This window comes from Peromyscus leucopus, chromosome 12 (genome assembly GCF_004664715.2).
Source record: "Peromyscus leucopus breed LL Stock chromosome 12, UCI_PerLeu_2.1, whole genome shotgun sequence".
NCBI lineage: Eukaryota > Metazoa > Chordata > Mammalia > Rodentia > Cricetidae > Peromyscus > Peromyscus leucopus.
The window spans coordinates 46,862,877-46,877,139 of record NC_051073.1 but is presented as its reverse complement, the minus strand read 5'-3'; the positions used below and the strand labels follow the sequence as shown (position 1 = coordinate 46,877,139).

Below are 14,263 nucleotides of genomic sequence, written 5' to 3'. Positions count from 1 at the left end.
TGTTAAAAGTTTGATTTGTGACCTATTGTGTAATCATTTGGGGAGATAATTTCACGTGTTGCTGAGAATGTGCATTCCTTTTCTGTTGGATGGAATGGTCTGTGTGTGTCTGTTAAATCTGAAATTTCTGTGCTTAGTTTTAGTTTGGAAGACCTGTCTAACTATGACAATGTGATTTAAAGTCTACTGCTACTATATTAGGACTTATGTGGCCTTTTATGCCTTTTAGTGTTTGTCTTATGAAATTGGGGGTTCTGGTTTTTGATACATAAATGTGTATAATTGTTATAACTTCTTGATGGGTTGCCCCCTTCATTAATATGTATTTTTCTCTATCACTTCTGCTTAGTTTTTATTTGGAGTCCTCTTTATCATGTGTAAGGATAGCTGTGCTTCCTTGTTTCTAGATCCTGCTTGCCTGCTAATTTGTTCTCCATACTCTGATAATCTGTTTCTGACCTTTTTTGCGAGCTGTGTGCAGGCTTTTTTCCTCCCTTGGGATACAACAGATAATAGGTTCTTGTTTTTTAATCCATTTGGGTAGTCTGAATCTTTTTGTTAGTGAGTTGAGGCCATTAATAGTTAAAGTTATTACTGAAAAGAGGTCTCTATTTCCTAAGAAGTTGTTAGGTGATGTTCTGTGGTGCTCTATTATTGGCATTTCTTTCCTTTCCTCTTGTTAGTTTTGGGAGGTTGCTGTATTCCATGTAGTTAATTCTCTCCTCTTCCTTGCTCATCTTTTCCTTTCATAGAGCATGTATTTTCATGTGTTCTTTTAAAGGGAGGCTGCCTTTCTTATTTTTCCCTATGTAGTTTTCCTTTAAGAATATTCAGCAATACTGATATTGTTGGCATTAATTGCCTTAATTTATCTTATTTCTTCACAATTTCTTTTTTCTTCATTTTGTGTTTGAGGTTATCCCAACCTACCAATCATCTATAATGGGATCCATTTTTTTTAGATCTTGTTTTTTTTTTTGTCTTGAAATCTCTTTATCCATTGATTTTAAAATATAACTTTGCTAGGTATACGATTCTTGGTTCACAGTTACTTTTAGAACTTAAAATTTAGCATTTTTGCCCTTTTTGGCTCTTAGGGTTTCTGAGAAAAGGTCTGAGGTTGTTCCAGTATTCCCATCATCAGATTCTAGTTGGTCTTTTTCTCGTACTGCTTTTAGTGTTGCTTCATCACTTGTACTTTTGACATTGTGACCGCGATGCGTCATGGAGAGGCTCTTCACTGGTCATGTCTTCTTGGAATTCTACATGCCTCTTGTGTTTGGATGTTCATTCTCTAGGTTTCACAAATTTTCTTCTATAAAACCTTCTCCATTAACTAGTCTGCCTGTTACGTGTGGCTTTCTCTCTGTTCCTGCAAAGTTCACTGTGAACTTTGGGGGTGTGCTCTCTTAAATGTATCCCAGACTGCTTGGAAATATTAGTCATATTCCTTAATCTTTTCCCTTATGTGTCTTACCATGTTATTGCCTGTGCTTTGTCTTAATCTATGAGAATCATTCTTCTGAGTAATCTTGTCTGTCTGATGCTTTCTGGTGTGGTTTCTGTTGGACCATGTCTTTCTTTTCCATTGTTCAGTTTGGTGCTTTGTCAGTCTTTTGTTTCCTTGCTGAGTTTGTCCTTCATTTGTTGGACTTTCTCCTCCAATTTACTGTTTTGTTCACAGTAGAGATTATCTTGCAAAAGTCTTGGGTAGATTCCTTAGACTGTGCTGTAGTTTGTTTGTATTTTTATATCATAATTCATTCTTTTGAAAAGTAACTCTGAATTATTTTTAGACATTTCAAATGTCAATATGATTTTGGATCCCATTATAGATGATTGGTAGGTTGGGATGCATTGTGGTGGGTAGTTGTATAATGTTATTCTTCTTTGTTTGTCATATTTTGTTCATTGCTAGGATCGATTGGTCTTAAAGTTTTAATTATTTTTTCCAATTCTGTTTGGATGTTTTGCTTTCTGTGAGTCTTCCTAGAAGGAGGTCTGCATGAAATTCATCCATGGAGACTGGTCAGATTTGATGTTGATTCTCAGATGGCGTTGCTGAGATGATCTGGGATTGTCTGGATGATAGCAGGATCACTAATGGGGCCATACACTGATCACCAAGCTAACCACATCTATTAAACTTGCTTGTCTCAATGTGAACTCTGTAAACTGTTGGGGGCTGGAGTCAGAATCCCAGTTGTACATTATTGTAGTCAAAGGCTTAGAACTACTAGAGCCAAAGGCTTGGTCCCCTGATAAACACTGAAGCCAAAGATTCAGTCAGGAATGTTGAATTTAAAGCCTCAGCTATGCAATGAAATTTGGGCTTTTGGCATTGATATCCAGGTATCAGCAAATTTTATAGTTCATATACAGAACATTTTTTACTATAGCATTCTCATACTTTTATACTGTTGTTCCATTTTCTTTTTTTACTCTTCACTCTTTGGGGCCTGCCACCCAGCTCCCAAATAAATACAGGGAGTCTTATTCTTACTTATGAATGCCTGGCCTTAGCTTGGCTTGTTTCTAGCCAGCTTTTCTTAACTTAAATTATCCTGTCTGCTTTTTGCCTCTGGGCTTTTACCCTTTTCCATTTCTGTATATCTTTTCTTTTCTTCTTATTCCATGTCTGACTGTGTGGCTGGGTGGCTGGCCCCTCACATCCCCCTCTCCTTCTTTTCTTCGGTCCTCCCTCTTCTCTTTTTCTCCTATTTATTCTCTCTGCCTGCCAGCCCTGCCTGTCCCTCTCCTGCCTAGCTATTGGCCATTCGGCTCTTTATTAGATCAATCAGGTGTTTTAGTCAGGCAGAGTAACACAGCTTCTCAGAGCTAAACAAATGCAACATAAAGGAACGCAATACACCTTTGCATCATTAAACAAATATTCCACAGTATAAATGAATGTAACACATCTTAAGTTAATATTCCACAACATTATACTTTATTCTTATTTGCCCCCTTACTGTTCTCCCCTGACTTCAACCTCCTCTTGCTGGTGCATTTCCTCCCCGCAGCTGGTCTCTATTTCTGCTTTCATGTGACATGTAGTCCGTCATCCTCTTCTTTTCCTGCCTCTCTCTTCTTTTAAACCAATTTCTCCCTTCTCACCGTCTTCTGTTTTCTTGTTTTACATATACATATTTATTTATTTACAAATACATGTGAATCTATGCAAAGCAAAAGAGTATGGCTTTTTTCACTTAACAATGATCCCCAGTTCTAATTTCCCACAGATGTCATAATTTTATTCTTCCTTACAGCCGAATAAAACTCCCATTTTGTGTATGTGTATACACACACACACACACACACACACATGTTTCCATCTGTTGATGGACATGCAGATTACTTCCTCAGCTTGGTTATTGTGAGTAGTGCAACAATACACGAATCCTTCTTGCTTACTTAGAACTGGTATAGACAGATCTTATAGTTTTTGGAGGGACATAATTTACTGATTTCCATTGTGCCTGTGACAGGATTGTATGTCACCAGCCATGTATAAAGGCACTATTTTGCCTACATCCTTACCAGTATTTATTGTCTGTTTTCCTAATGGTAGCCATTGTAGCTAGAATGAGATGGAATCTCAAAGCTAAGGATATTTAACAATTCTTCAAGTGCTCTTTGATTTTTTTGGGGTGGGGGGTCATTCTTCCTCTGAAAACTGCTTGGGTCTGAAACTCATTTGCTAAGTGGTTGATTTGGGATGATTTGTTGATTGGATGATTTCTCTTTCTGAGAACTCTGTTCAGGTCAGTAGCCCCTTTGCTGACAAGCTGAATTGGGAACTTTTTAGTGTTTAATTTTTGGAATTATTTATAGGTTCTAGGCGATAATCCTCTGTCCAGTTTGTATCTGCAAAAGATATTCTCTCGTCCTGTGGGTTGACTCTGTGTTCTTGGAGCCATCTTTGAGTGGGAGAAAAAGTCAATAAAATAAACCCTGGCATACAAAATTATTTGGGGGAGAATATATATTTGTTATTACAGAGATGCTTGTTTTTGTGGATGTGGAGATTTAGGTATTAGAAATCATTTTTACTGTGTTGTGCTTTTTTTGCAAATGTAAGCATAAATGAGAAAGAGAAATTGTCTAGGATGTAATTGAATTCCACTCAGTAGAGCACAGGTAATGGTGACTATTTGTTGCTTTGGAGCACAGGGGCTGACTATCTGTAAACACTGGATGGCATTCATGTGTTTCTAGGCCAGTGCCTCAGGACTTGAGTTTAGAGACAGCTTTTTGTTTTCATCATTTGCCAACATACAAAAACTTAAGAGACTCAGCTTACCTGATCTTCCGGTTCTTTTAAAATATTTTTTTATTTATATATCTTAAATGTAGTAGTGGGTTTCATTATGATGTTTTCGTACATGTATCCCAGTGATCTCCATTCTTCTCCCCAAGTGGTCCCCCATCTACGTTCATGGCCTTTTTTAGTATGTGTATGCGCTACAATGGCTTTTATTAAGGTTGCTTCTAGAAACATTAGTGACTCGTTACTTACAAGAGCAGGACCGACCTACCAGTGTCTAAACTCTGAGGAGTGGTGCACACCTGAGTAATGAAGTCTTGAGTGAATGTGTGCTGTTGACATGGTCATGGCTGTATCAAGGTCCGTAGCCTCAGACCCATAGGAAAATGGCAAAGCCTTCCACCACCCTTGGGGGGTGAAGCCCAGAGTAATGGCAAAGCCTTCATCAGATGCGGGTGGTGTGTGCAGAAAATGCCCACCATAGCTTCCTCCTCTCCTCCTGATACATTACAGCCTGAAGACTGCTCTCCTTATGGAGACTGCTCCTACCCAGATTAGCTAAACCTACCTCCTTGTTTATCTGTGTGTAATAGCCCTGCCTCCTTGTTTAGTTGTGTGTAATAGCCCTGCCTCCTTGTTTAGTTGTGTGTAATAGCCCTGCCTCCTTGTTTATCTGTGTGTAATAGCCCTGCCTCCTTGTTTAGTTGTATGTAATAGCCCTGCCTCCTTGTTTAGTTGTATGTAATAGCCCTGCCTCCTTGTTTAGTTGTATGTAATAGCCCTGCCTCCTTGTTTGTCTGTATGTAATAGCCCTGCCTCCTTGTTTATCTGTATGTAATAGCCCTGCCTTTTTGTTTAGTTGCATAAAGTAAACATTCTGAGCTTCCAGAGTCCTGAGGTTTCTCCATCAGAGCCAGCCCATTCCACCCAACTCCAACTTGTCTGTCTTGTCTGTCTCTGTGTGTTTGTCTTTTCTTCATTCCCTTGACACCCCAGTCAGGTCAAATCCCTGAGATCATGCAAGGATGTGACACAGACCACTGAAGAAAGTGTCCCTCCCCCGACCCCAGCAGCCACTACCTGCCTGTAGGTTCTCCGAGAGGGCCGAGACCTTGTGAGTCCCTCTCCCCTCCACAACAGGACATTGACAGCTCCAGTCTTGTGTGGATCTTGTGCAGGGAATCATAGCCTCTGTGAGTTCAGTAGAACAATGGCTCTGTCATGCTTAGAAGACAGCACGCCACAATGCTAGGCCCTGTCCTCAGGCTCTTCAATTACTTTTATTCCCTCTTCTGAGATGGCATCTGAGCTTTGGAGATGATGCTACAGTGTCCCATTTATGGCTAAGCATTCAATAGTCACACACACTCTCGAAATCTTTGGTTCTTAATTTTTTTTCATCAGCAAAATGAGGGTGCTGTCTCCATCACAGGAATGTCTGAGTTAGAAATAAGGTTTTTCCTTAGCAAAGTTTTGTTGGGTACTGAGTGTGGGTTGGGTGCTGAGGAGGGCAGTATAGATTCAGTGATGAGAAAGATGCTTCTTCAAAGTCGTGGGTAGTGATTGACAGGAGAGGAGTGACCTCCCGTTTATCTGGGTGCATCCCAGATGCATTATTTATGTCATGTGCTTTGCCTGGAACTGCAGGACACAGATGTAGGTGTTCTGTACTCTTGTTAGTACAGAAAGCAAATGAGATTCAAGGAGTGTGGCCAAAGCTTGATCACACGTCCAGGATTTCAACCTCGATTTCCCTGGCTTGAAACATGCCATAATCTGTGATTACTATGAAAATATTTTATAAATATGCAAGCAATCATACTTAAAGTTAGCTGTTGATGCTTCTATTATCAGTGGGACAGAAAACTCAGAATAACTATTTGCGATAGGGACCTAAGTGATTTGGATTTTGTGTTTAAAGGTCAGCTTCACACTGTTGTCAATTCTGACCCCATCAACATGCTACAGACTTGGTTCACGGTGGTGACAGGAAGGTACCTCAGGGTTCTTTTGTTAGGTGCGTAGTGCTGGATAACAAATGGCCACAGGCCCTGAAGTTTCAAGCAACACACATTTATTAGTTAACAGTTCTGTACTTCTGATCCTAATGTGACCATGCCCTACGCTCAGTTCTATGACTAAAATCAAGATATTGGCCACAGTATGTTTTCATTGGCATTTGTGATCCTGTTCCGAGCTCACATAATTGTCACAGAAGTCAGGTCCTTGACATAGCAAGCCTGAGGTCCTGACTCGGCTGGGTGTCTGCCAGGGGTAGGTGTCTTCCCTCTGTTCCTGCAGCTTCACCTATTCTTTGCCGTGTGGCTGTGCTCATGTGCAAAGTCAGGGAAAGGGACTCCATCCCTTGAATCCCTCTACTATGTAGAACTTACCTTTCCAGGAAATGCCCAGGACCCTTTAAGAATCATCTGATTGGACCAATTTCTGGCCTTCAAGGATAACCTCCCATCCTTCATGTCAACCGACTGGCATCCTAATTGTCTCAGCAAACTTCCTTTTCTAGTTGTAATTGTCATAGGAAATCTGAGGTGCTCAGTCTTACATGCAGAGAGAGAGAGAGAATTGCATGGGCTAGTGCTGCCAGGGCTTTGGGAGCTCACCTTAGAATTTTGAGTTTGCTCAAATGACTGGTGAATTGCGGACACACCGGAAAAGCCATTCCAATCCTGAAGAATCGTCAAGACTTAGCTAGAATTTTAATGTTATAAAGTTTCTTAGGATCTTTTGCCAAAGCTCATTTTTCTATATCTTGGAGGTTTGAATATGTATATTTTATTTATATTATAATATATAATATTTATTAATATAATATTTATATTAAGCACGTTAATATAAATATTAAATAATTTATATTAAAATATTATATTTTCTTATTTCTTGAAATTATCTTATTTCCCCTTTCCTTTACTTCCTCTAGCTCCTACCATGTGTGCACCCCCCACTCTCTCAAATTCAAGGCCTCTTTATGTAATTGTTATAGTACGCACACACGCACGCACGCACGCGCGCACACACACACACACACACACACACACACACACACTTCTAAATACACAAACACAAACTGCTCGGTCCATATAATGTTACTTGTATGTATGTGTGAGATCTCAGGGTTGACCACTGGTGTTGGGTAACCATTTGAGGGGCCCTTCCCTGGGGAAGACTGTTTCTCCCATTCTCAACATTCTCCAGTTGCCAGTGGATCTTTGTCTGCAGTTGAGGTTCCATGAGCTTTTCTGTGAACTTTAACTTTGGGGTCAGCGTGTTCAGTGGTGGTATCATCGTTTAGGCGGCCGTGTTGAGGAGGCTTCATGGGTGTAGTCTCTTTGTAGTCTGTGTGACAATCTCACAGAAAACTTCCTGTTTCTCTGGCTTTAAAAAAAAAAAAAAAGTCTTTCCACACCCCACTTCAGCAATAATATGAGGCCTGCATGCAGGAATTGTGTTGTAGATGTACCTGTCGGGACTAGGCATCACGGGATCTCCTGTTTTCTGCATTTTGATCAGCTGTGATTTTCATTATGGTCTCTGTTGCAAAGAAAAGTTCTTTAATGAGGGGTGAGACCACTTACTTGTGTGCATAAGGGTAAGTGTTTAGAATGTTTTCAGAGCTTATACTGGTTTAGTAAAGTGGCTGTTGTAGATTCCCTCCGAGATCCATGGCTCCACTAACCCTGTGTAGTCGGCTAGGTTTATAGTACCAGGAAGCGTTTCCCTCTTGCTGAGCTGGCCTTAGGTACAGGTAAAGAGCTTTTGGTTACTACTGAGGTATACAGGCCTCTGTTGTACCCCTAGGATTATTTGCCATGCCCATTGTTATAGTGGTTCATAGGTATCAAGGATTGGTTGCTTCCCTCCTTTGGAAGCTTACGTGCCACCTTCTCCTACCGTGATAGTTATCCTCAGGGAGGAGGCTTTCAGGCCAGATCCAGCTCAGGTCCTCTAAGTCCTATGTCCGGAGTTCATGATGTCTTCAGCAGTAGGGTCTTACCTTCCACCTCTGGGAGGTAGCCACATGCAGCAGCCATAGCCCATAATGTTTTGGAGTCTCTTGGACAGCCTTTACCAACAACTCAAAAGGGGGATTCTCATGCCTGGTGTTGGTGTTTTTGATACACAGGCGGTGGCTTTCGTGGAGAGCACCGTCAGGCCAGAAGGGAAGATTCCATTTAAACTACATGTGTATGTATGTTGCAGACGTATGTGAAGAAGAGGAATGGTCCCCTCACCCTTTTGGCCAGGTCCATTTGGCAGAAATGGCATCCTGGGTGTCACTAAGAGTCAGATTCGAAGCAAGGGTTAAACCCTCACCCACAGACCACACGATCCTTAGTATCATCTCTGTCTTTTTAGTCATAGGTTCATTTTCCTGGGTGTCGTCTTCCTGAGGAGGAATGGGAACTTGGGAGCATGAGGGGAGAGTTGTTGGCCATAGCTTGGGTGGAACCAAAGTGAATGTCCTTGGAGTATCTTTCCCAATACTGAGATACTCTTCTTAGATCATTTTATGCTTAATTAATTTTCTTAATGCCATAGAAAGTCAGAGCTGAAATGGATCTTAGAGAAGTGCCTAGTCTTTCATTCCCCTTGGGGAAGAGGAGTTAATGGCACCTGACACTTCTGTAAATCAGCAGCTTAATGGACATCTAAATGGATTTATATATAAAACACTGGAGGTTTTCTCCCACATTTCCCCCCATCTCCCCTTTGGACAGGGTCTAGCTAAATAGTTCAGGCTGGCCTGGAACTCATGATCCTCCTGCCTCAGCCTCTTGAGTGTTGAGATTATAGAAGTGTACCGCCACGCCTAGCTCAAGTTGATCCAAGTCAGCTCAGTTGATTTTTTTTTAAAAAATGTCCAGTTCAGTGACTCAGCATTTCTCCAGCATAATAGACTAGAGAAAGACAGCACATTCGTGTCAGCGACAGGAGCTAGACTCCAGCAGAAATCCGCGGCGGTCATTTTAAACAGAGAGTGACAGACATCCCCCCGCCACACACACACACACACACACACACACACACACACACACACACACACACACACACACACACAGCACCAGGGAACACGCTAACATCCTGGTGTGGTGATGAGAGCAGAGTGTGTGAAGTTTTCATCCACCCCTGGGAGATCCTTATGTGTTCCGACTGAGAGCCTCAGACCGTCATATTTTTGGCTCTGTCTTGCTTGCTTTCTGTCATTCAACTGTCCTCTTCCATTTCTCATTATTCCTTCATAGAATCTTCTAGGCCTTGAGTAGTCATCGACTCCGTCGCGGCAACTCATTCCCGGTTTCTCTCACGCCAGGCAGCTTGCTTGTGACCATTCCAGCTTGCTACCTAACTGCTGGGCGCGCAGAGACCCCTCCCTTCCCCGGGATCTGCCTGAGGTCACAGTTCAGCCGGGACCTGCTGTGCTGTGGTTTCTCCCTTGCTGGGAGGGCTTCTGCTGTCCTCCCAACTGCCTCCATCCCGTTCACCCAGCCATCGCTGATGCTGTCACATCCTTGCTTTGTCACCTTCCGTTGGTCAGTCCTCTGTTTCAGCTTCAGATGTGACAAGTAAAACTGAACCCAGGGCGGTGCTTGTCGGTCACATGGTTCTCTCCCGTGCATCACTGAGGCCGTGACATTCTGATCACCGCTTCACTGTGATCCTGTACTCCATCCTGCAGGACCGACAGACATTTTAATTTAGTGTGGGGAATCGAGATGGCTCAGCAGGTAAAGACACTCACTGTCACATCTGACCGCATGAACTCGATCCCCAGGACACATGAGGTAGAAGGAGAGAACCAACTTCTGTAAGATGTTGTTTGACCTATTCTCTCTCTCTCTCTCTCTCTCTCTCTCTCTCTCTCTCTCTCTCTCTCTCTCTCACACACACACACACACACACACACACACACATACATACGCACACGCACGAGCGCACACACAGACACACACATACACACACACACACACACGGAATTAATTAATTAAATTTTCAAGAAAACAGAGTTATTTTCATTCACTAATTTGGAATACTTGTTATCTTCAACAGCAGATACATTGACTCTACTGTGGATAGGGCAGAGCATTAGATGCTGAAGTGCTGATATTTCCAAGATAGAATTTACAATTTTCTTATGTTATAAGGATTAATGTAAGCATTTTGCCAGTGTTTTGTTTGTAGGCTTAATATAAGAAACACATGACTGTCATTTTGAATGAAAGCCCATGAACTTCCACATTGACACCAAGGGCTACCTGGGATTGATCTCAAAGGAGTGCCAGTGCTCGCCTGGGACAGCAGCCAGGAGCAAAGGGGCCCTTTAGCTAGCACCTGTCCCGGGACAGGCAAACTCTGAAATTCTCGAAGTGCACGTACTCAGCTCTGCTGTCAGAGAAAAACAGATCTCATACATAAAACTTCAGCCTATAGGATTATCAATTGCAGTCAAACGTAACGTTTTAAAAGTTCTGAACAAGTCTTACTTGGAGTCTTGGCATGCACCTAAACCCCTTCCCTAATAACCTGAAGTCCCTCGTGTTTACACAAAACTATCCTTTTGAAGTCTGTGGCTTACAAGTTAAGTCTTCTCTCGGAGAGTCAGTTCGAGAAAAGGCCAGGGACACCTGTGTTTTTCGTAGTCACAGCCCGCAGAAGGACCTAGTGGTCCCGAGAGCTCCTTCATGTGGTTCCCCAAGTCAGGCTCTAAAGGAACATTTGGTGTTCCCTGATGATGATTTTGGCATTATGCATACACAAAGGCACTCAGCAACCAAACACATGATAACTGCAGTTCACGGTTACCGAGCACGTGCCTTAAGCCCTTTACATATATAACTTTCGTTAGTAGTAGAAATCCTCCAACAAACAGAGTCCATGTCATTCAAGGGTGCTGACAAACGGAGGTGTTCAGACATTGTCTGCAGTCACACAGATTCTGAGTCTGAGTTGGCTTTCCCACCTGGCAGTGTGGCCAGAGCCTGTTACCCACTGCCGCCTGCCCTTCCTCAGAACACAGGAGAGTGTGGTGAGATTCACCCAAATCCAGAGCTGTGGGCTTCCTACACACCGTGTTTTGTTCTGGGGGACTGGGGGACTAGATCAGTGGGTCAGATGGTTGTCATACAAGTTTGAGGGCCTGAGTTCAGATCCCCAGCATCCACACAAAAGGCCAGGGCATAGCCCTGGAGAGACAGAGACAGCTATGCCCCTGGAGCTCAATGGCCCCAGCCTGGTCTGGTCAGTGCCCTCCAGGTTTGGGAGAGACCCCGATTCAAAGAACGAGGTAGAAGGCTATCGAGGAAGACACCAGATGTTGACTTCGACTCCATACAGGTGCACACATTCTACATATAGTCAAAGAATTTGTTGCTAAGGAAGTTACACATGAAATGTGTTTTGCCTGTGTGTGTGTGTGTGTGTGTGTGTGTGTGTGTGTGTGTGTGTGTGTGTGTGTGTGTGTGTGTGTAAGCCATGGCCCACAGTTTGAATTGTTTCTATCTTCTACTAGAATAATAAGGATATATTGGAGACCATTAGCAGTGAGTATGGTAAACACTAATTACGATTTTTGTTTTTCTTTCTCCACAGCATCATGGTTTTCTCCAAATGAAAAGATCCTCATTGTTATTTTCCCAATTTTGGCTATACTCCTGTTCTGGGGAAAGTTTGGTATTTTAAGTAAGTATTCAAATGCATTTTTTCATTTATTCTTTTGTGGTTATTTCTAGGGCATTACTAGTGGAATAGTCTATCTAACTAGCCTGTATTGGGAAAAGTGCGGTTTCTTTAAAGCATATACTGTTACCCATATTTTGCTACAGCTTGTTATTTAAGTTTAAGGTGTTTGGTTGTGAGTGGTGTTTTGAGATCTCTGTGGGAGGGATGAGTAGAAATGTTAGTAACAACACCTTAAATCCTGTGACATGGTTGCTTACAAATGTTGTTTTACATGGTAAACAGATGGTCATAGGCTACTTAAGTGTCAAGACAGAATCCTATGCTGGGGGCCCTGGGATGCTCTGCCTCATTTCCTCCAGTTTAAGCTTGTCTATAGACAAAGGCCTGTTTGTGCCTGTTGTACAGCTCTGTGGCCCCTGATGGAAAGGAGCTGCTGTGCTCTGTGACACCTTGCTTTGACAGCCACGTAACCAAATCTCTGAAGGCCAAACCTGACGCTGCGTCTGATTTGCCTCAGTAGTGTAAATTTGGTCATCACAGGGTCATCTGTTATGTGCATCCTAGTTCAGGCTTATACTCAATAGTATCCACATACCGGCCCGTAACCATTCCACCAGGAACATGCCGATCTCTCCTCGGTATTTCCATACCAGCGTAGTCAGAGAAATTGACTACACTTGTGAAGTTCTGAGCGGACAGACTAAACTTTCAAACTTGTAAAATCTAAGATGTGCTCATCCTCTGAGCCTCCTGACACGGCCACCGAAGGCCAGGAAACACCTCTACAGGTAGCGAGGAAAGCGCGCTCATTAAATTTGCTCCCCAGCCTTTAGAGAGGTGAGCACTGGTGAATCACTGCAGAGGAGGCCTGCTGGGTAGTGAGTGGATGACGTTCTTTCCTAGGAAGGGCGAGGCTGTGCGTGTGACATGAAAACAGTGAGACATAAAAACTGACAGGACATGACTGGAGGTTTATTTGAAGAGCTTTTCCCAAAGCACGGGGCTCTGGAAATGCTCAGTGACTTCAGAAACGTTCCCAGGTTGTGTCTAAATGGGAAAAGATGGGAACTGGCGAGACACCATAGCCCTCGCCTCCAAGATGGGGAGATGCTGTTGGAAGTTATTTTAGAATTCAGAAAGCCTCTTATTTTAAGGAAAGAGCTGAAATAATGGCCTCAGGCCCTGCCCCGTGATCACTGGCGTTAAGGGAAGCTTTCAGCCACATTGGCAGACCCAGGCTTTTTCAGGGCGGTCATGTGACTCAGGCCAGAAACAGCCTTTTGAGGATCAGACAGTGATTTCTCAGCCGTGCCGTTGAATTCAAGTTGACAGAAATTTCCTGGTTATGACATTATCATCAGCAACACCATCTTCAGTGGAATGTATCAGAAATGAATCTGTTTCTGGTCAGCCATATTTATACCAAATAAAACTAAGGACTTTTTTTTTTCTGACTGTGGAATACATTATATAAGAAGTTGTAAAGAAAATAAGTTATCTTGTTGGCCCTGTGTCTAGAAATAAGGGTTGTTGGGGTTTTTCTTTGTTTGTTTGTTTTTTGATCCTAGTAACCTTCCGGCTTCCGTTTCTGTCCTTGACTGGTTTGGCTGGTTTTCTTCTACAAAGAGACTGTAAATGTGATCACACAGCTTATGTACTTATACATCCCTGGGTCCCAGCGTCTTTAGAGTGTCGCCCGGCTGCTTGTGCTCTCCTGTTAGGGCTATGTCCTGTTTTATTGGACTTTCATTTTAATGGGTATTAAGAGAGACTGTGGAACTCTGATGAAAGTGTATGCACCTTTGGCCATCAGTGGTATTTTAAGCCTACAGATCAACTCTACCAACATGTGTTCCAGATCCACCCTCTCAGTTACTGCTACCACTGATGAGAAATGTTCATTCTTCATCTCAGAGTCCTGACACTGTTAGAGTTCTAAAATCCTTCGCTAATTTGATGTGTGGAAGAGAAAAAAAAAAAAATTGTCCGTGTTGTATTAGTGAGTTTAGACATTCTTTTTAATGTCCTTATTATACCACTTGCATTTTTAAAGAGTGTATGTATGAACCTAAAGAAATATTTAAGGGGAATGCTTGGGTCATCTTAACAAGAGGGGAGCCTGAGGGAGGTAAGAGTAAGCGTGTGGAAGAGGAACCTCTGTATTTGCCTCACCCTGACAGGCCTCACACTTGAGTTGAGTTGTTTTCATAGCAGCTGGATATTTGTGGAGCTCTGGCTCCGAGGAGCGGCCACTCACTGTGTCCATGCTCTCCCCATGTATTTCCCACAGGGACTCTGCCA

At 42.7% G+C, this 14,263-nt stretch overlaps 1 protein-coding gene across 6 annotated transcripts in view; it reads left to right on the top strand.

Annotated features, from left to right (window-relative positions):
* The window catches only part of Cd47 (CD47 molecule), a 55,062-nt gene that overhangs the window by 18,170 nt on the left and 22,629 nt on the right, over positions 1-14,263 (top strand). For all 6 annotated transcript variants that reach the window (XR_005092512.1, XM_028867472.1, XM_028867468.2 and 3 more), the window contains one exon: positions 11,873-11,962. Coding sequence is in view for 5 of the 6 variants with exons in the window: in XM_028867472.1 (XP_028723305.1) it covers positions 11,873-11,962 (90 nt within the window). In the remaining variant the exon portion in view is untranslated. The remainder of the gene's footprint in view (positions 1-11,872; positions 11,963-14,263) is intronic.